Source organism: Pleurodeles waltl, chromosome 6 (assembly GCF_031143425.1).
Source record: "Pleurodeles waltl isolate 20211129_DDA chromosome 6, aPleWal1.hap1.20221129, whole genome shotgun sequence".
NCBI classification, from domain to species: Eukaryota; Metazoa; Chordata; class Amphibia; order Caudata; family Salamandridae; genus Pleurodeles; species Pleurodeles waltl.
Genome location: NC_090445.1, coordinates 57,384,864 through 57,406,843, shown reverse-complemented (window position 1 = coordinate 57,406,843; position 21,980 = coordinate 57,384,864). Strand labels below are relative to the sequence as shown.

General features: G+C 47.9%; 1 protein-coding gene across 2 annotated transcripts in view; it reads left to right on the top strand.

Annotated features, from left to right (window-relative positions):
• The first annotated feature begins 5,656 nt into the window (after positions 1-5,656).
• LOC138299189 (E3 ubiquitin-protein ligase TRIM39-like) overlaps positions 5,657-21,980 on the top strand; it is a 180,813-nt gene continuing 164,489 nt past the window's right edge. For both annotated transcript variants that reach the window (XM_069237286.1, XM_069237287.1), the window contains exon 1: positions 5,657-6,185. In XM_069237286.1, coding sequence (XP_069093387.1) covers positions 5,772-6,185 — 414 coding nt within the window. In that variant the 5' untranslated portion in view covers positions 5,657-5,771. The remainder of the gene's footprint in view (positions 6,186-21,980) is intronic.

Genomic DNA, 21,980 nt, shown 5'->3' with positions numbered 1-21,980 from the left:
CACCCTGCCCAGAGGGCTAGCTAGGGCATACCTTAGGGGTGACTTACATGTAGTAAAAGGAGAGTTCTGGGCCTGGCAAGTAAATTTAGATGCCAGGTCCCTGTGGCAGGAAACTGCGCACACAGGCTCTGCGCTAGCATGCCTTAGATAGGTTTGACAGGCTACTTCAGTGGGTGGCGCAAGCAGCGTTGCAGGCCCACAAGTAGCATTTAAGTTACAGGCTCTGGGTATAGGGATTCAACTTTACAAGGGGCTTATAGGTAAATTAAATATGCCAATCAGGTAGAATCCAATCATACCAAATTTGTAAGAAAGAGCACGTGCACTTTAGCACTGGTTAGCAGTGAAAAAGTGCTCAGAGTCAAAACGTCAGCCAACAAAGGTCAGAAAAATAAGGAGGCCAAAGCTGTCTGGGGAATGACCCTCTAAAAAAAGGGCCAGGTCCAACAGGTGACAAAAGAAATGCTGCAGCCCATAAGGATATCCTGGAACCCCAATACCCTTGGTACCTAGGTATCATATACTAGGGACTTGTAAGGGGGGGTCCAGTGTGCCAATTGTAAATGTAATATAAAGGGGGTTATGACAACTTTGGAGGAGGTGGTAATCCGTCCCAAAAGTGACGGTAAAGTGACGGATATACCACCAGCCGTATTACGAGTCCATTATATCCTATGGAACTCGTAATATGGCTGGTGGTATATCCGTCACATTTGGAACGGATTAACACCTCCTCCAAAGTTGTAATAACCCCCAAAGTCACTAAACTATAGTGACTAATTTGGTAAGTAGAGAGAGCATAAGCACTGAGGTTCTTGTTAGCAGAGCCTCAGTGACAGAGTTAAGCGCTACTGACAACACACACATTAGGCAACAAATTATGAGCACTGGAGTCCTGGTTATCAGGATCCCAGTGAGACAGGCAAAATACACTGACAAATATGTTTTTCACTATGAGCACTGGGGTCCTGGGTAGCAGGATCCCAGTGACACAGTAAAAACACACTGACACACTCTCACAAACAGGCCAAAAGTGGGGGGTAACCATGCTAGAAAGAGGCTACTTTCTGACATCTGGTCCACCTTTGGAAAGTTTTAGAAGCTCTGCAAAAGGCAAGCCTTGCTATCAAGGCTTCAAAATGCCAGATAGGGCAGGGGAAGGTGGTTTATCTGGGACGCCTAGTAGGTGGAGAACAGATTCAGCCACTGCAGGGGAAGATCCAGACTATATTAGACTGGACCCCCCCATACAACTCAGACCCAGGTTAGAGCCTTTCTTGGACTCACTGGGTACCATAGGAGGTTCATTAAGAATTATGGCTCGATTGTTGCCCCTCTTAAGCCCTCAACTCAAAGAAGATACCTTACAAGGTATTCTGGAAAGCCAGCTGCCAGAAAGATTTTGAGGAGCTAAAACAGGCCATGTGCTCTGCTCCTGTCCTAAAAAGCTCAAACTACTCCAAGAAGGTCACAGTTCAGACTGATACTTCAGATGTAGAAGATGGGGCAGTTTTATCACAGCTTAATACAGAGGGCCAGGATCAATCAGTATCTTTTATCAGCAGAAGGTATACCCTTAGAGAAAAGCACTGGTCAGCTATAGAGAGGGAGGTCTTTGCTGTGGTCTGGGCCTTGAAGAAGTTGAGATCATACCTCTTTGAGACTCACTTCATTGTTCCGACAGACCACAAACCTTCTTATGGCTAAAGCAAATGAAAGGAGAAAACCCAGAATTGTAGAGGTGGTCCATTTACCTACAGGGTATGGACTTCACAGTAGAACATAGACCTGGAGTAACTACTCTAATGCACATGGACTCTCCAGATATTGCCACTTAGACAATGAAGACTCATTGGGGCGAGGATAACCTTATTGTCCCTTGTTTGGTGGGTTGTGTACGAAAGTACCCTCTTTTTGCCACGGTTACACCCATTTTCTGCCTATTGTCAGTGTGCTTGACTGTGTTCACTGGGATCCTGCTAACCAGGACCCTAGTGATTATGCTCTCTCTCTTCTAAATTTGGTTGTTGCATACTGGTAACCAAGTACTTCCCCCTTATAAGTTCCTAGTATATGGTACCTAGGTACCCAGGGCATGGAGGTTCCAGGGGACCCCTATGGGCTGCAGCATACCTTAGGCAGCCCCTGCAAAGGCTTCTGTAGGATTGTCATTGCAGCCTGCGTGAAAAGGTGCATGCACCCTTTCATTGCCATTTAAACTGCACCAAGCAACTTATAAGTCACCCCTATGGCAGGCCCTCCAGCCCTCAGGGTAGGGTGCAAAGTACCCGTGTGTGAGGGCACCCCTGCACTAGAAGAGGTACCCCCACGACCTCAAGGACCATTTTCCCATACTTCGTGAGTGTGGGGACACCATTTCACACATGTACTAGGCATAGGTCACTACCTATGTCCAGCTACATAATGGTATCGGTGAACGTAGGCATGTTTGGTATCAAACATGTTGGAATCATGCCCCAAGGCTTTTGCAAGCATTGGTTGTATGATTCCATGCACTCCGGGGGCTCCTTAGAGGACCCCCAGTAATGCCATTTCAGCCTTCTGAGGTTTTCTAGGTAGCCCCAGCTGGTGCCACCTCCCAGGCAGGTTTCTGCCTCCCTGTTGCTTGAAAAGCTCGAGCCCAGGAAGGCAGAACAAAGGATTTCCTTTAGGAGATGGGTGTTATACCCTCTCCCTTTGGAAATAGGTGTTACAGGCTTGGGAGGGGTAGCCTCCCCAAGCCACTGGAAATTCTTTGAAGGGCACATTTGGTGCCCTCCTTACAGAATCCAGTCTACGCCAGTGCAGGGATCTCCAGTCCCTGCTCTGGTGCAAAACTGGGCAAAGGAAAGCAGAGTGACCACTCCCCTGTCCATCACCACCCCAGGGGTGGTGCTCAGAGCTCCTCCAGAGGGTCTCTGGGTTTTGCCATCTTGGATGGCAGGTAACTCTAGAAGCATCTGAGTGGCCAGTGCCAGAAGGTGACGTCAAAGCCCTCCCCTAATAGGTGCTTACCTGTTTAGGTGACCAATTCCCCTTTCAGGGCTATTTAGGGTCTCTCCTTTGGGTGGTTCTTCAGATTCAGATTGCAAGACTCCAGCAGGATTCCTCTGCATCTTTCACTTCAACTCCTCACCGAAGAAACTGCATCTGATCCCTCCATGAACTATACAAACTGCAACAAAGAAGCAAAGATGCCTTCTGCAACATTGTATCTTCAGCTCCTGCCAGCAACTGCAACTGTTTCCTGGTTGTGCATCCTCAGAGGACAGCCTGTCTTCAGCCTGCAAAAGAAGAGCAAAGGAATCTCTCTTGGGGGGAAGGAGTCACTCCCCTGCTTCAGCAGGCACCTACTGCAACAACGACCGGCTGCGTGGATCCCCTCTCCTGCTGAGCTGCATAGATCCTGCATCACGGGTGGTGGACTGAAGTGGTCCCCACGTTCCTGATGTCCTACTGCCCAACTTTGGTTGAGGGAAGAGCTTACCTCCCCACGCAAAACAGTACCCCTGTGCATAGCGTGTTTTGCAGTTGCCAATGCTTGTTGGCATCTTTCCACAAAGTTCTTCATGCATCTTGCAGTTCCGGCCCCCAGCACTCTATCCTGTGAATCACATCTTCCTGAGTTGTTCCCCCGCGGTGTGGGAGCCTTTGTTGTAGTGCTGTAAGAGCCTCCTTTTGCACCTACTTTGTCCCCGTGCTGTGGGACTCCTGTGTGCACGGCCTGGTCTTCTGTGGGCTCTCTGAGTTGCTGAGAGCCTCCTGTGGCTCCCCCTTCTGGTCCTTCCTATATCCGGGGAGCTCCATTTTTCACTAACCACGAACTTTACGCGTGCCAAGGTTTGTTGGCGTACTCCAGCGACACAAACCAGACTGCAATCCTCCATCCGGCGTGGGACATAATCTGCACCAACCAGGAACCCGAATTCATCTTCTTGGGTGCAGTTCTTCTTTTGCACCTTCATCTGGGTTAGCAGGGGCCCCTATTCTCCCTGGACTCTTCCATGTTCCTTGGACTTGGTCCCCTTCTTCCACAGGTCTTCGGATCCAGGAATCCACTGTTGGTGTCTTGCAGTCTCTTCTGGTTCTTGCATAATCCTTTTTCTCGTGCTTCTCTGTGCTCTGGGAAAGTTACTGTGTTTTACTCCTGCTTTCCTGGGCACTGGGGTGGGTTCTAGTACTTACCTTTGGTGTTTTCTAGTACTCCCAGTGACTCGCTGCACACTACACATGCCTAGGTGGGAAACTGACATTCACATTCCACTTTCTTAGTATATGGTTTGTGTTCCCCCAGGCCCATTTCTAACTATGGTGATACTAATCGACCTGTTTCTAACTGTATTCACACATATTTCTGCATACTAGTGTATATAATTTGTGTAGTACTTACCTCATAAGGGAGTATAGTCTCTATGGTAATTTTGGCATTTGTGTCACCAAAATAAAGTACCTTTATTTTTGTAACACTGAGGGGGTGATTTTAACCTTGGCGGACGGCGGAGGCCGTCCGCCAAGGTACCGCCGTGAAATGACCGCACCGCGGTCAAAAGACCGCGGCGGCCATTTAAACATTTCCTCTGGGCCGGCGGGCGCTCTCCGAAAGAGCGCCCGCCGGCCCAGAGGAAATGCCCCTGCAACGAGGACGCCGGCTCAGAATTGAGCCGGCGTAGTTGCAGGGGTGCGACGGGTGCAGTTGCACCCGTCGCGTATTTCAGTGTCTGCAAGGCAGACACTGAAATACTTTGCGGGGCCCTCTTATGGGGGCCCCTGCCGTGCCCATGCCATTGGCCCCGCGGCACCCCCTACCGCCATCCTGTTAATGGCGGGTTTCCCGCCATGAACAGGATGGCGGTAGGGGCTGTCAGAATCCTCATGGCGGCGGAGCGCGCTCCGCCGCCATGAAGGATTCCCCCGAGCAGCGGTAAGTCGGCGGGAGCCCGCCGACTTGCCGCTTCTGACCGCGGCTGAACCGCCGCGGTCAGAATGCTCGTGGGAGCACCGCCAGCCTGTTGGCGGTGCTCCCGTGGTCGGTGGCCCTGGCGGCCACCGGCCGCCAGGGTCAGAATGACCCCCTGAGTGTTTTGTTTTGAGTACTGTGTGACTACAGTGGTATTGCATGAGTTTTGCATGTCTCCTAGATAAGCCTTGGCTGCTCAGCTACAGCTACCCCTTGTCAGCCTGGCTTCTACACACTGCCTACATTTCACTAATAAGGGATAACTGGACCTGATTTAAAGTGTAAGCTCCATAGGTTCCTACTACAAACCCGGCCAGCCTCCTACAGACAGGGAGAGAGATGACCGTGTGAATTATAACCGTCAGTGGAGAATGAGAGGAGGACAGTAGAGACATACAAAGGTGATAGGGGAGAGCAAAGGCAACAAAATGGAGGGCAAAGAAGAGAAGGGGCGGGAGATATTCAGGGAGTGACACAGGGGAACGAGCATGAATGAAGAGACTCGAACAGGAGAATCATTATCTTTAGTGCAACAGGTGCAGTGGCACCGCCGTCCAACGTGGTGCTTGGTCCATTTCAGCTCAGTTTGGCAGGCTGCTTTTTCCGCTTAGCTATTCAGATTGGGGCAGTTTTCTTTGTTTGCCTCGGGGCCGGTGGCAGCGTTACTAGGCCACTGTCCAACTAGTTCTACAGGTGTAAACCAGCCAGTAGAAGCCTCCGGCTCCTGTGGGGTGTATGAGCAAGTACAGACAGACACCGCTTCACGTTACAAAGTGTGAGAAACGGATCTTCACTTGTTTCACCCGGCAGGATCATGGCTGCAGCGAACCAGCTCCAGGGCCTGAAGGAGGAGGCCACCTGCTCCGTATGTCTGGAATATTTCACAGACCCCGTGTCCCTGGAGTGTGGACACGTCTTCTGTCTGTCCTGTATCACTCGGTGCTGGGAAGGGTTGGAGACATATTTCCCCTGTCCTCAGTGCAGAGAAACCTCTAAGAACAAAACCCTAACGCCCAACAGACATTTGGGAAACATAGTGGAGCTGCTGAAACAGCTTCAGACCCCGAGTGCGGCCCTCCAGGATGAGACCCTGTGCAGAGACCACAAAGAGAAGCTGAAACTGTTCTGTGAAGATGATCGGATATCCATCTGTGTGATCTGTCGAGAGGCCAAGGAGCACAAACAGCATAAGGTGCGCCCCATTCCAGAGGCTGCCCAGGAGTACAAGGTGAGTGCGCCACAGGTCTGTGCTATGAATGGGGTGTAACACTGCGCTCTCCATTTCAGAGACTGCCCAGGAGTACAAGGTGAGTATGCCAAAGCTCTGCGATACCTATGGGTCTCACTCTGTGCATCCTATTCCAGAGGCTACCCAGGAGTACAAGGTGAGTATGCCGCAGCTCTGAGATACGGATGTGGTCCCACTCCGAGCGTTCCATAACATTGGCTGCCCAGGAGTACAAGGTGAATAGGCCCACGCCTGGACAACAATGGAGCAGCACAGAGAGTCTGATTTGCATGCTGCGATTTTTTGGGCCGGTAAGTTTCTCCTGCAGCCCTTATAAAGTCGACATTTGCTTCAGATAAATTCTGGACAAACGAGTCCACAAAGGTCAGTTCACAGAATCACAATTATGCAGTAAACTGATAGTCTGCTTTCAGCTTGCGTTTTGATAAACTCTGGTAAATGTTCACCAGCACAAGGTCACCGTTTGCTTGCCGAATAGTTAATGGGGTCCCCCACGTAAACATTTCTTTTCACCGGAATAACACCGGCAAAACACTAGTGCAAAATGCAATGCTGCACTTAATCTGCGACCCACGTGCACTGCCCACGGATTTAGGGTCAAATGTATCAAAGCTTTTTGCATTCGCAAACGGTGCGAATGCAAAAAGCCCTTTCAGAATGTATCAAAGGCATTCTGAATGCAATTTTAAGGAATCGCTAAAATAGCGATTCCTTAAAATTGCGACCCTGTTTAGAGAGTCACAAATTGTGACTCTCTAAATAAGAAATCAAAATAAGGAATCCTTATTTGCGATTTCTAAAGCACATGTATGAAGCAATTCCTTGATGCAAATTGGGCATTAAGGAATCGCTATTACCACCAAGTTGAACTTGGTGGTAACCATGTGCAAATTTAAAAAATGCATTTAAAATGCATTTTTGAAATTTACATGTAAAGCACACATGTCCTTTTGGCATGTGTGCACCTTACATGTTGTTAAAAAATGTTTTGGGGTGCAGCAGAGGGGGCCTTAGGCCCCCAGCATCCTGGACTTTGCATTTCCCAAAATTGCGAATTCCAGTTAGGAATTCGCAATTTGGGACATGCAAAATATTCGCAAATATGGGCCGACAGGCCCATAGATGCGAATGGGGGCTGTATCGCAATTTGCGATTCGGTAATAGCATTTGCGATTTTTAAGAAATCACTATTACCGAATTGCAAATATGATACATTGCATTTTGCGAATCAGAAATAGAGATTTCTTAAAAATCGCTATTTCCGAATCGCAAAAGGCTTTCTTCATACATCTGGCCCTTAGATTTGCATCGGAAAAATACGAGATTCCAAGTTGCAGGTGTATTTTTTCATTAAATAAAAAAAGTGTAAATCCTAGGCAGACAGAGTTTTGGTTAGTCAGACCAAAGAGCAGGGCACAAGTCCTAAAACAATGAAGTGGTGTGGGGGGGAGGACTACCAAGTTAGGCAGTATGCAAGTGACATCACAGCGCGTAACATCGCATGCGACATTATAGGAAGTAACATCACAGGAAGTGGCACTACGATCTACGACTTAAAAGGAAGTGACGTCTAAAAAGTGACATTAGATCTAAAGCCCTCACACACGTTTAGTAGGTCTATAATGAGTACCTTTGAGCGCATTATGACTATACATACAAACACTTCTGGTATGTAACGCCCACCTGATGCAAGGTAACGCAATGCAGGGCAATGTGCTGCCTTGCGTTTCATGTTTTTTTTATTATTAACAAATCAACTCAACCAGGATTTGTGTGGCTCTATAAATCCCCATATAATTTTTGCAGCAGGGTTGGACCAGAAACGTGACATAACGCTAACATAATCTGTGCCTCAGTTTATGCATTCGCTTTTTAAAACTCTACCACAAAGAAATTAGCAACAAGGAGAAACCGGACAGTAACTCAGTTCTGCTTAATTGAGTGCACAGTCTGAATTTTAAAATATGTTGTGGGTTAAGGCACCCGCTGCAGTTATGAGGACAGATTTTTAATTTATGTAGATAGGTATGTGGGTTACTGCTTTTAACACAGAGATACTTTTATTACTTGTAATTCATAAATTGTAATACTTCTAATATAGCGCAGTGAACTATGAAGGACGATCTGTGACTCCTACACCTTGTAACCCTCACTGTCTTATGTAACATATCCTGAACATTGATGTACAAACTTGTGTGATTGAATGTCAATGTAACGTGTGTTTGACTTAAAGTGCTCTGACACCTTACATTTTGATGAATACTGCTCTAACACAAATAAAAAATAGAGGTATTTAAACTGTTATTTTGTGTATATACCGGGAAAGACCAATATATCTGACATTCTTACAGCAGTGCTTGTATATCACTCATATCCCAGGACTGCAAAACGTCAAAGTGTGCCTCTCGTGAGTACTTGTGAAGTGCTAACAAGCTGTGAGCCTTTTTTTCCCCTTGTTAGAAATGGAGTTTCTGGTTGGCTAGGGTATGCACCTAAGCCAGGCATAACCCACCCACTGTAGTCAGGGTGAGGGAGTTACACACCAAAAATAATCGCTTCTCACCCCCTTGGTAGCTTGTCAGGAGCACATCAGGCTTATCCTCGAGGCACTGTATAAAGCAATTGCACAACACACACAACACATGTGACACACTATCCCCACCACAAAGGAAACACAACACCAAGTTATATAAAAATAAACTGTATTGTACACAAAATCATTAGACCATACACAGCATGTGAGTAACACCCTGCTACCCAAGCAGTTGTCACAATATTACACAGTACTAGTACTCTGCGAAAGCCAGCAGTAGTCATGAACAACACATCGGTCACTGGTTATTCTGCAACTTAAGCAGTAGTCAGGAAAACATTACTATAGAAATGCCCATGTCATAACAAACATAAATATCATTAAAAGGAACATCAGAGAACATATAGCAAGTCATAAAATAACATATCACCCTAGTGGTATAGGCCATAACCAAAACACATTACCAGTAATACACATGTCCTAGTAGGTACATCACAAAGAAATGGCAGGACATCATTATGGATGTCTTCTCACCTACACCGTACCCAAGAGGCAGTAAAAGCCCAGCTCCATGAAGACATCTGCCTCCGACATGGCATTGACAGACCTACCAGATACACATTCTACCCCGTTTACCAGGGACTCTTTCGCTCTTATTAGGGGATAAACAGTGCATGGGGACTGGTGTCCCCACTCCTCACTCGAGGGCCACCTCGTCTCTCTGGCACTCAGCTGGGCAGGGGCTTTGTGCTTTTATTGGGGGAGGGGGCATGGCAGAGCGGGGGGACTTCGACAAGGCTTCCACCCCACCCACGTTCCACAAAGCAGGAAGAGGGGGCCCAGCGGGAACGGGGGACCTCCGTCAAGGTTTCCCCTCCACCCACGAGCCTCACAACAGAATGGGGGCCTGGTGGAGCGGGGGACCTCTGATGAGGCTTCCACCCCCACACTGGCAATGCGGCCGCACCCAATGTGGTTCGCAAGCTTTCTCCCAGCCCCGGCCGCAGCGGTGAAGGCACCAAAGTGGATACCCACCTGTGCCCTGGGGGTGCACTTCTCAGCGCACTTTGTCCCAGGGACACCTCCAGGAGCGCGTTCGCTCCAATTCTCTTCCTCCTATGCCCCGCGGGCACACCAAGACTGCACTCTCGAGTGCGCTCAGTCCTGGCAGTCCACCCGTGCTGCGGCGGTGAATCCTTTACTTGGCAACTCACAAGGCGCTAACAAATAAAAGAACAAGCCCTCTCAAGGCTCTGAGGGCATAAAGTAAAGTGGTCTTCAGGCGCTTCTGCTCCAGCACAGGAGCCTCAAAGCACATCGACATCCTCACGCTGGGGAACAAAGGGTTGCAGGAGCCACAGCACCCAGTCCCTGTGGACACAAGTTGGAGCACAGGGCGGTAGGGCCCAACAACATTCCAGCACAAGGTGGATACAGTCAGTGGCAGTTCCTCCTAGTGACAGGTTACAGGTCAGCACAGCTGCAGCAGTCCAAGGCGGATCCTGGTGAGCCTCTCCAGCAGCATTCCGTGTCCATTTTTTCAAGAATGTTTCTAGCGTGTTTTCATGGGGAAAAACCCCCCTGTACTTATACTCAGTTTTTGCATACACTTATAAAGAGGTGGAGAGGCAGTTCCAACCATTTACAAATGGTTTCTAGGAGTGTCTCCTCTCTCCTCCAGCACAGGCTCCAGACATCAGTTGGGGGTAAACAAGCCCTTTGTATGAGGCCAAGGCACAGCCTTTACAAATGCAAGTGTGCCCTGCCTGCCCTTATCTCAACCCAGGAAGACCATTCAAAATGCAGATGCACCTCTGTGACACCTCCACCCTCTCTGTGTACAGACTGTCTGAAAGGTGTGCCCAGCTGTCACTTTGGCCCAAACGTGGATTGGAGTCAAGCTGCAAAACACCAGAGTCATAAGCACAGGGAAATGCTCACTTTATAGGAGTTGCATTTCTATAATGGTAATAAAAAACCCACCTACCCCAGTAAGCAGAATTTCTCAGTACCATTACAACCATACCAAACATGCCTATGCTACCCCTTATAGATCAGAAAATACCCTCTAGATATAGGGCAGGGCAGTTCCAATGCAATCCTATGTGCAACGCAGGACTCACAGTAGTGGGAAACCAAATACGCTGTTTGTCACTACCAGGACAGGCCACACAACCAGGCACATGTCCTGCCTTCTACATACATTGCACCCAAACTATTGGGCCAGTTAGGGCCTACCTTAGGGGTGACTTACACGTAGTAAACGGGGAGTTCCAGGCCTGGCAAGTAAATTTAGATGCCAGGTCCCTGTAGCAGTAAACTGTGCACACAGGCCCTGTGATAGCAGGCCTGAGACAGATTTTAAAGGCTACATCTGTGGGTGGCACATGCAGCGCTGCAGGCCCACTAATATCATTCAATTTACCGGCCTTCGTTATAGAAATACCACTGTACAAGGGGCTCACAGTTAAATTAAATATGCCAATTAGGTGTAAGCAAATCATACCAACTTTAGAATCAAAATCACCTGCACTTTAGCACTGGTAAGCAGTGGTGAAGTGCCCAGAGTTCTAGAGCCAACAAGAGGTCAGAAAAAATATGGGAAAGGAATCAAAAGGTTTGGGGATGACCCTGAAAAAAGGGCCTGGTCCAACACCCCTCCACTGCATTTACATCTGAATGTTAGACTCAGATGGGTGCGAGGTAAGATACTCCAAAAAAGGAGGCCTTAAGGCCCTTAAATCTGGCCTTTGTTATGGGCCCAGCTGGAGCTTGAATTATGAAAGCCCCCTCCCACCTGCACATTGTTCCTCGGATCGAAAGCAGACAGCGTGCAGGCATAGCTGAATGTGTTTTGGTTTCTGAAAATTGCACCAAGACACTTTCAGAATTTTACAGTAAGGCCCAGCTTCCTTTTGGCAGGGTTGTCACTCTGTGAAACTAGTGGGTTGACAATGTCCACCCACGTGTATCCCTGACCTGTGCCCTGCCAAAGAGTTTCCCATTCCGGCTGCTGTGCAGGATCACACCATGTGTCAATGAAGCTTTGACTTGGCATGTTGTTTCCCGTAGCAGGAGGCTGCTGGTGTCCAAGTGCAGGTGTTAGTCATGGGCAGAATATCACAATATGCCCAAGAGTACATAGTGTTAACAGTTACTATACTCCAGATTTACAATCAACAGAGCGTCATTTTTTGCGACGCTCCAGTGGCACTAACCACGTCTCCATATTTACAAGGAGGTAATGTGCCACTTTTTGTGACTTGACGCCTCTCTGTAAATATGGGCCCCTCCAATGCAGTTTTCTGCATCAGAAGAGTGTGCAATGGGTGTTGTAGTGGTCGTTCCCTAGATTTGCAAGAATTTGTAAATCTGAGGCAGCACCAAAATCTAACATCACCTTAGGGGTGGCATTAGCATGGCACAACAAAAAGGAATAGTTTTATTCCTCCACATTTTTAGGTCGAGTGTTAGCGTTCGGCCTGCTGTATACTAAAGTATACAATAGAGTGAGTTCCAGCGTTCTGATTTGTTAGTTGCAGTGTCCTTCAAAAATCCTTGCTTGCTAGTGGTCAGTTTGCCTCTTTGTCCTGCCTTTTTTCACTTTTGGGAGCAGCACAAAGTACTGCGTAATTATGCTATGTCCTGTTTATCCCTTCTGTAAGAGACTTTTGTTTTGCATTTGCCTGTTTCACCTCATCAGTGTGGGTGCTTGTTCAGTCCCTCCTCCGCACCAGCTCCCTCTGCAAACATAATAAAAACAGAGGGGGGCTTTTCCAGGGCCAGCTCCTCTCGCTCTCTTCTTCTTGTTATTTTCAGCCTGTCTGGCAATAAAAGTCCAGTAAGTAATTTACAACGCTAAGAGCTCCAACTCGAGCAAACATGAGCCCATTGCATTCCGAATGCTTGTTATTTTGTGCCCTCACAGCTGAACAGTTTTTTCAACAGGAAGTGCAAAGGCCGCCCCCAAAGGGGGCATAAATGGCCGGCGCCGTAACGGCCGCCTTGGCCCAAGAAGGGACCGGTTAAACCGGTTTGGTAAGGTGCGCGCCACCTTGGTGGCGCCACCCCCCTTCCCCCCCCAGAAAGGAGGGGAAAGGCACGAAAAACAAAGTGGCCAATGGGGGGAGTTCATGACCGGGACAACGTGCTTGGCACGACGGAAGAGAACAACAGCTTGGAGGACCCTGACGACCATGACGATCTCGACAGTAAATCTCGTGTCAAGCTTCGCCCGCCATTCCGGCTCTGGCGATTTTGGTTCACCGCTTAAGCACCCCCCCGGGGATCAGGACCCCACCCCATCCGAATACTATAATAAAAAAGATGCAGTAACACTACTGAAAAGATTTGAGGAAGGTTTCATTATCCTGGTGAAAGGGCAGATAGTGGGAGGCAGCGGCAGAAACCTGAAATCAGCCACAGAACACCCACAGGTAATTCAGCAAAAAATTGAAAAGGATTTAAGGCTAGGGCGCATTGAGGGTCCCCTGACCGCCCCCCTCCCTAAAGACCTAATCATCTCACCCCTGGGCGTGGTACCCAAAAAGGAGGCAGGCCAGTTCAGACTAATACACCATCTATCATTCCCAGAGGGCGCATCAGTAAATGACAGCATTCCATAGGAAGCTTGCTCAGTAGGTTATGCCACAGTGGATGATGCAATTGACATGATCAAAGCAGCAGGCAAAGGGGCATCATTAGCAAAAGCAGACATTGAGTCAGCATTCAAGTTATTGTCAGTACACCCGGACAGTTATCATCTATTAGGTTTCCAACACGATGGGCTGGTGTATATGGACAAGGCCATGCCAATGGGTTGTTCCATCGCATGCAGATACTTTGAACAATTTAGTATATCCTTTGAATGGGCACTACACATGAAACACCCGACAGGGGGGAAAATGCATTATTTGGACGATTTCTTATTTGTATTGGGGGCGGACACAGGAATATGTGCCAGCTCACTGAATGATTTTCAACCTCTATCAGAGGAAATGGGCGTCCCCTTTGCAGCACTAGTTTTCCTGGGCAATGAATTAGACTCAGCTGACTGACCTGAGGGCTGACCTGAGGGCAGAGATCAAGTCCCTGCTAGGAAAACAGAAAGCAACCCTAGGGGAATTACAGAGGATGGTCAGCAAACTTAACTTTGCAACTAGGGTGATCCCAGCAGGAAGGGTTTTTGCACGGCGGTTAAGCAGACTGACATCAGGCCTGCGCGAAAAGCATCACCACGTGAGACTGGGAGCAGGGGTTAAAAGCAACCTCACCATGTGGGACTCCTTTTTGGAGGAATTCAATAGCCGACTCATCTGAAGAGACGGCTGGATATCAGCTAGGGAGATTTCACTATTCACAGACATCGCAGGTGGTTGTGGCTTTGGAGCCATTCTGAGCAGGAATGGTGCGCAGGCAAGTGGCCAGCCTGATAGTACGACCTAGGGATCAACAAGAACATCACATTTTTAGAAACTATTCCCCATAGTGGTAGCCATGACAGTCTGGAATAACCAGTTTCAAAACATGAAAATAACTTTGTGGTCCGACAACCTAGGAATGGTCATAGCAATAAACAAGGGGTCCGCCTCCTGCCCCAACACGCTGAGGCTTTTGAGGCATCTGGTGTACATCCAGCTCAAAGGCAACCAGGATTTCAGGGCAAGACATGTACAGGGCATAAAAAACGGGCGGATGCTCTCTCTCATTCTCAGATGGACAGATTCAGGAAGCTCACCCCGGAAGCAAGCCATGGGATGACACCTTTTCTGGCAGAACTGTGGGAACTCGCGGAGCAGACCTGTCTATATTAGTGCAGAACGCATTTAAACTAAAGACACACAAAAAATACAACAAATACGCCAAGGTCCTCATGGAAATTGGGGGCTTAGAATCGTTTACAGACCCAGCGGCAACCAGATCAGCAGCAGAGCGATTCATCATGTGGGCTTTCAAGCAAAGGAAAACAAAGTCCTGGGCCCAGGCGCACTTGGCAGCGGTGGCCGACTACTCAAAGCTACAAACAGGCACAGATCACCCCGCCTCACATTACATCAAAACAGCGATGAAAGGCTGGAAACGTCTCGAGGGGCATAAAAAGACAACAGACGCCCCATTGATTTTAACAAACTGACCCTCTTAATAGACTCACTACAAACGATAGCAGCAAACCGGTATGAGCTGGTAGTTTTCAGAGCAGCTTTTGCTACAGCTTTCTTCAGGGCATTCCGCGAAGGCGAGTTGGTGGCCTCAGCAAAAAAGTCAGGAGGCAACAGTTGCCGGCAAGCAGAGGATTGCCAGTTAGAGCCAGATAGGGTATGCTTAATACTGAGACGGTCAAAAACAGACCAGAATGGCAGGGGTACCCGGATTGAGCTAAAATGCATAAATCAAACAAAGTATTGCCCGGTTTGCAGTTTAAGAGATTATTTAGCTATGCGCCCCGGGGGGCCAGGCCCTTTGTTCAGGCATTTAAACCGGGAATACTTGAGCAGATTCCAGTTCACCGCCGTCATGCGGAAAACATTAGAGAAAGGAGGCCTGGCCCTAGCAGAGTTTAGTTCCCACTCTTTTTGCATTGGGGCCGCCGCAACAGCAGCCGGTTTAGGCTTAAATGCAAATGCCATCAAAGCGGTTGGAAGATGGCCGTCAAAATCTTACAAAAGTTACGTACGCCCACATTTGTTGTGATGGAATTATGTAATTACATTGTGAGGTGCACCTCCCAAGCCTATATGGGTAGTTGGGCATTCATTCATATCCAGATTACAAGCATGGTGGAAGGAGAACATCAATATCAACAGGAGAGACAGACCAACAAAAACAATCAGATGGTGGGGTTTCCCGGGCATGAAATGGACACAGCTCCGGCAGACCTTACACAATCTGCTAGAAGCCGCACAAAGACACCCCGGTACGATAATCATACACCTGGGGGGGAACGATCTGACTACAGTAGGGAGAAAGATCAGACAGACACTATGGACACTCACTAGGCTGTGCGGGAACACCAGCATCATCTGGTCAGAGATAATCCCCAGAATCACATGGCGGGGCTGCATCAAGCAAAGCGGTAGATAACTCCAGGAGGAAACTGAACATCGTGGTCGCCAAATACTGTAAAGTAAACGGTCTTGAGAGCATCCGCCATGGCTTGATCCACCCCAGGCGACCAGAACACTATGCGGCAGACGGCGTACACCTAACGGCAGAAGGGATGGGCATTTTTTGGTCCAACCCGGAAGCAGGAATGGAATGACCACGACAAAAAAACAAAAACAAAAAAAATGTTGGGCAACGGCTGGAGCTGCCAGGAGACATAAGCCTCTCTGGCAGCGTGGCGGTAATTAAACAAGGTTTTACCAAAGAATTGATAGGAAGCACACCTAGTAAGGGCGTGTGCGAACAAAAGCCACACACCTGGGGATGCCTTACGGCAGGGTGTAAGGTGGCCAACTAAGGGGTGTAAGCGGAACACGACACTTGCAGCCCAGACCTGCAAATCGGATGGCAGGGCATAGGTACACGCCAGGTAGCGAGTTGGGCCTAATCCAAAGAACTTGAAGCTACCCCCTGCAAGAACGTGGTAAAACGAACTCTATTAGAATGAGCCCCCTCCAAAAAGCTAAATGTGGGATTGCCTAGAAACTGAAGGGCAAAAGGAGACATGACAAACGGAGGCCAGGACTCGAAGGCCCACCAGTCACTGCAAATTGTGAAATTTTGATTTTTTAATTTATTAATTCATTGTAAATCGATTGATTAGGATAGAGGACTAAGCTTAATGTTTGAATTGTCATGTCAAGTATAAATTTTATTGGTAGTGATTCTCATGCTCAATATACTAAAGAATCTAATATATCACGGGCAGTCGCACGTTTGTCCACATTAATAAAAGCGGCCATTTTATGGCAACGTTGACATTGTCAACGTCTGGGTTCATGCCAGTACATCATAAGTAGGTAAATGTTGTTTCTTAATGCCAATATCTGGAGTGAGACAAGTGTGGGTGTTACTGTACACACTGCTCCTCCTTCCCGCCACCTCCCCCAGATACCACGTTCCCACTAACACCCTTGTTTTACATATGTGGGACCTGACAGACACAGGAGATGGTGTAATTCGTCTAAGATCACACAATGCTATAAATCTTGGCTCCACTCCTCTCACCCGTCTTTGGATGCCTCTGTTTAAAAAACAATCTCCTTTCACCCTGGTTCACCCTCCCTTGGCGCACATGTGATTTGCTGCTGTGGAGGGGTAACACGTCTTCATGTTTCTCCAGATACTAAAGCGCAGGAGTAGTTCATAGTTCCGATTCAGGCATATCTGACTCAAAGCTACCACACCCTCCTAAAGGTAGCGCCCAGCATGAATTGGAGTTAATGATTTTCAAAAGCCACGTTTAGCTCTCAGCCCTGCCTACCCTCCACCCGTTTCCTTCCTCCAGATCCCCAGGTATTCAGGGCCGTATTTATACTCCGTTTGCGCCGAATTTGCGTCGTTTTTTTCGACGCAAATTCGACGCTAAACTAACGCCAACTAACGCCATATTTATACTATGGCGTTAGAGGCGAATAGCGCCAAAGTTCCCGGAATGTGCGTCATTTTTTAGCGTGAACCCCTTCCTTGCGTTAATGATATGCAAGGGAGGCGTTCCCGTCTAAAAAATGACTCCCAGGCCTTTACGTGGTATTTATACTCCCGGGCAAAAGAGACGCCCGGGAGTGGGCGTGGCTAAAAACGGCGCATTTGCGCCGCTTTTTAACGCCTGGGTCAGGCATGGCGTTAAGGGACAAGTGGGCTCAAAATGAGCCCAGAGTGCCCTCCCCTGCCCCCAGGGACCCCCCCTGCCACCCTTGCCCACCCCAGGAGGACACCCAAGGCTGGAGGGACCCACCCCAGGGACATTCAGGTAAGTATTTTTTTATTTTTTTTTAATAATTTTTTTTGGCATAGGGGGGCCTGATTTGTGCCCCCCTACATGCCACTATGCCCAATGACCATGCCCAGGGGACAGAAGTCCCCTGGGCATGGCCATTGGGCAAGGGGGCATGACTCCTATCTTTACAATGATAGGAGTCATGTTGATGGGGGATGGGCGTCGAAAATAAATGGCGCAAGTCGGGTTACGACGATTTTTTCGACGTAACCTGACTTGCCCCATTTTAAGACGCCCATGCGCCATTTTCCCCCTACGCCGGCGCTGCCTGGTGTACGTGGTTTTTCTCGCGCACACCAGGCAGCGCCGGTCTGCTTGCGCCGGCTAACGCCATTCAATAAATACGGCGCCCGCATGGCGCTTCAGAATGGCGTTAGCCGGCGCAAAACTTTTTGACGCTAAACTGCGTTAGCGCAGTTTAGCGTCAAAAAGTATAAATATGGGCCTCAGTAAGTAAGCCCTGTTTCTCTTAATAAAAAGCGCCATTCATTCTTGAAAATGAAGCGCTAACCTGCCCGCAAAAGGCGTCTTCCCAGACCTTGCGGGAGAGAATAGAAACTGCATCAAATGCTCCTGTGGCGCTTTATTTCGCCCCTGTAATTACCGACAAAATTATAGCTGTGCGAGCCTGTGGGGTGGCCGTCAGTATAGGTTCGGGCTTTTCCCGAGCGAAAATACAGTGGTGGATGCTCTGAGAATCTGGATGCACACAGTAGGAGTAGTGCCACGAGAAACAGGCTTTAATGCGCTCTAGCGCCTTTGCGCCGGTTTTCAGCGGGATTGACAGGTTTGAGCTGTATAGCCATCTATGCGCTCTTTGGGGAACTGGGACTTCAAGGAGCTGCAGCCAGCGCCTTGTGTCCTGTAGGCAGGCGCACAGGTTTCAAAGTGCTGCTGCAGCCTGCATTCAGAGGCCGCTTAGGAATTTACAATGCTAATAGCTCTAACTCGTTTAGTTTTGTTTTTGCTCGTGGGCGCTGCGCAACATGACAATTAACTTGTTAAAGTTGGAGAGCCAGAGAGATGGCAGCACCCTGCAACAGGTCACTCACAGGCCTCAGTTTTCAGCCTCGATCCCCGATTTTAGTCTACATCTATTTCAGACACGCTGTGAAAACTGTAGCTGAGGAGGGTGAGAAAAATAAAGCTGAAACGCTGCCTCAGAAAGTGTGAGCAGCAGGGTGTGACGTATGGGCGTATTTAACAAAGTATGTGTAATACCGCCCTGATGCTGCAGCACGGCAGCTTTAGTGTACAATAACTCAGTCTTTTTCTCTATAGGACAGCCCGCTGAGCCCTGCATTCACACGTTCACTAATCCATCCATTCATCCTTCCATTTCTTCACCCAATCATTCTTTCACCCGTTCATCCTTCTTTTCACCTGTTAATCTATCATCGATCCTTTGACGTTCACTGATCCATCCATTCATCCTTCCATTTGTCCACCCAGTCATTCTTTCACCTGTTCATCCTTCCTTTCACCTGTTAATCTATCATCCATCCTTTGACGTTCAATAATCCATCCATTAATCCTTCCATTTGTTCACCCAGTCATTCTTTCACCGGTTCGTCCCTCCTTTTACCTGTTAATCTATCATCCATCCTTTGACTCCTCCATCCAGCCAACCAGCCATTCACCCATATGCTAACAACCAGTCCATCCAATCATCCATCCATTCATTCTTTCACCCTTCCTTCCTTCCATCCATTCTGTTAGTCAGCCTTGCATCTTTCAGCCATCCACACATTCAAACTTTCATCCATCCATCCTTACATCTTTCCGTCCATCCGCTCTTTCCCCATCGATTTTTCCATCCTCCCATCCATTCTTTCACCTTGTTTCACTTTCTCTTTTTCACCCTTCTATCCTTTTAGCCCTCTGTCCTTTTCACTTTTTCCTTTTTGTTCTCTTTTTCTTTCCTCTTTACTGCCTAGCCCTTCCTCACTATTCACCTATTGCTCTCTCTCTTGCCTTTTTATACATTTTCATAATTTCTCTTTATCTACTTCACTGTACATGGCTCACTGGCAGCGCTGACCCCTATGCGCCTCAGTTCAACTTTTGTCTATAGATCTGATGTCAGAATAGACCCATAAATAAAAAATTAGCATTTTATTGAGGCCTAGTTTAGTAGCCCATTGTGCTCAACACTGTAGCTGCTAGAGCAGGGGATCACATCACCAATGCGCTACACAATATGTTATTCTCAATGCATTAACACTGGAAGAATGAAATACCCCGTGAGATTTGAACCTCTAGCTCTCAGGCACACGCACACACACACACACACCTCTCGCAGAACAAAGGGTTATCCTGGTACCAAACTGAACAAAGTGACCACATTTTCTTGAAAAATGCTACACGCCAGATTTGGGCTCCTACCATCACTCAAAGCACTTCCAAAATGGCACCAACTTATAAACAACGAGTGCAGGCTTTGCCAACATCCGCAGGAAGACTTCCTGCATATATTATGCATCTCTCCAGTTTCATTACATTGGCGCAAAATCTATCTTCGAAATACCTTTAATTCAAACAGCATCAGGTCTTGGTGCCAAGCAATCCTGATCTGCATGAAAGAGCTGACACCACAAACCATGGCATGTTTTTCCAAAGTTCTTTCAAAAGCAGATTCTCTTATGAAACCAACCACAAATCAATCTTCAGGAATCATGATGGAGTCCTTACAAAATCTACTTCCATGATTGCTTTCCCACCTCCATCATTTAAAACTTGACAAATGAGAAGTACACTGCACTTAAGCGTCTTATTGAGTAATTAATGAATGACAAAGAAATGCACGTTGGCCCTTGTGACAAAATAAAAGGACGATTTCAGAATGCATGCCACTAGGATCTGAGTGGGCTAGGTGGCACACACCCCTCTGTTGCATACCTCCTTAAGAGAAAGCATTGCACTGCATTTCTTTTGCTTCTTTTGGATATGGACTAGGACAATTACTGGTAAACTGCAGTTTTAGATTGAGCGCATTTCTGTTGTAATCTATGTGTGGGCTTTTAACCACGTCCACCTTACGCCCATCACTGTCACTCGTTCATGGGCTTGCCTTTCAAAAATCCTTTGTTATCATTGGTAAATGCTTTACGTTTGTGCCTGCTTGGGGCAATTTGGTTACCGCCTTGGACATCGTCCCGTTACATGGATAATCACACGTTTGCTGATACGTTTGACTGTGAGCAAACTTCCTTTTCCTTTTGTGTCTCTCCTTTGCGCTCATGCTCGTGGCGGCCATGGCGCTTTGAGTTGGCTCGCTTATGTCAACTGTTTTACTTTTCATTTCCAAATTAAATGCCAAGAAAAGCCCAGTTAGGAATTTACAACGTTAACAGCGCTAACTCGAGCAAATGCGAGACCCATTGCAATGCAAATGCTTGTTAGCTTTTTCTATGTGTTCTGCATTCTGCAGCACACATAGAAGAAGCAAAATGCCGTGGATGATTGTTTATGTGCAGAAAGGAAACCTTCCTGCACATAAACAATCACACCCCTCAATGCAGATATCCTTGCACTTTAGTGCAAGGAGGCCTGCCTTGGTGCAGGCTGCTTAATTTACTGTCGGCGAAGGGGGAAACACAGGGTTGTGTCATATTCTTCACCTCTGCATTTCAAAACTGGTGTAGCACAGTGCTGCTAATTTTGGCGCAGCACTGCGCTGCACCAGCTTCTGGTATATCTGGCCCTATGTTCCTCGGGGAGAGAGGTGGGCACAGATCCATATAGCGGCCTCTAGTGTGTGTTCCAATTTCTCACCCAATCTACTCCTCCCTTCGTAGAGGGTGTGTCCTCTTCCCAAGGTAGACACCCCTACTGCACCCCAAAGAGTGGAAATACCTTCATTTATCCTATCTCTGGGCTCCTATTAATGGATTAAACTAACCCTGAATCTTCCTGTTTTGTCCTCTCTTTGCGTGGTATCTGGCCCGGGTGAGTGGATATTCACCAGACCAGGCCCGGGTGGGCCTGGATGTTGCCTGGACATATGTGGCCTGCATGTCGGATCTGTGTATCAAGGAATACCTGGTTGATGACCTTGAACAATGGTGTATTCACTGCCCCGACCCCTCATAGCGGATATTTCCCCCATGGCTGGGCTGATGGCGAGCATCTCAGTTCAGAAGACCCCACTCTGGTCAGTTTAAGGAAGCAGCATTGGATATCATGAAGATCTCAAATGTGACATTTGGGGATTTCCGCAAGTTGTATTGTGTACTTCTGGTGTGACAAAACATGCTTCTGGTAGAGGGAGAATATGTGAATTAGTGGTGGCGTAAAGAGC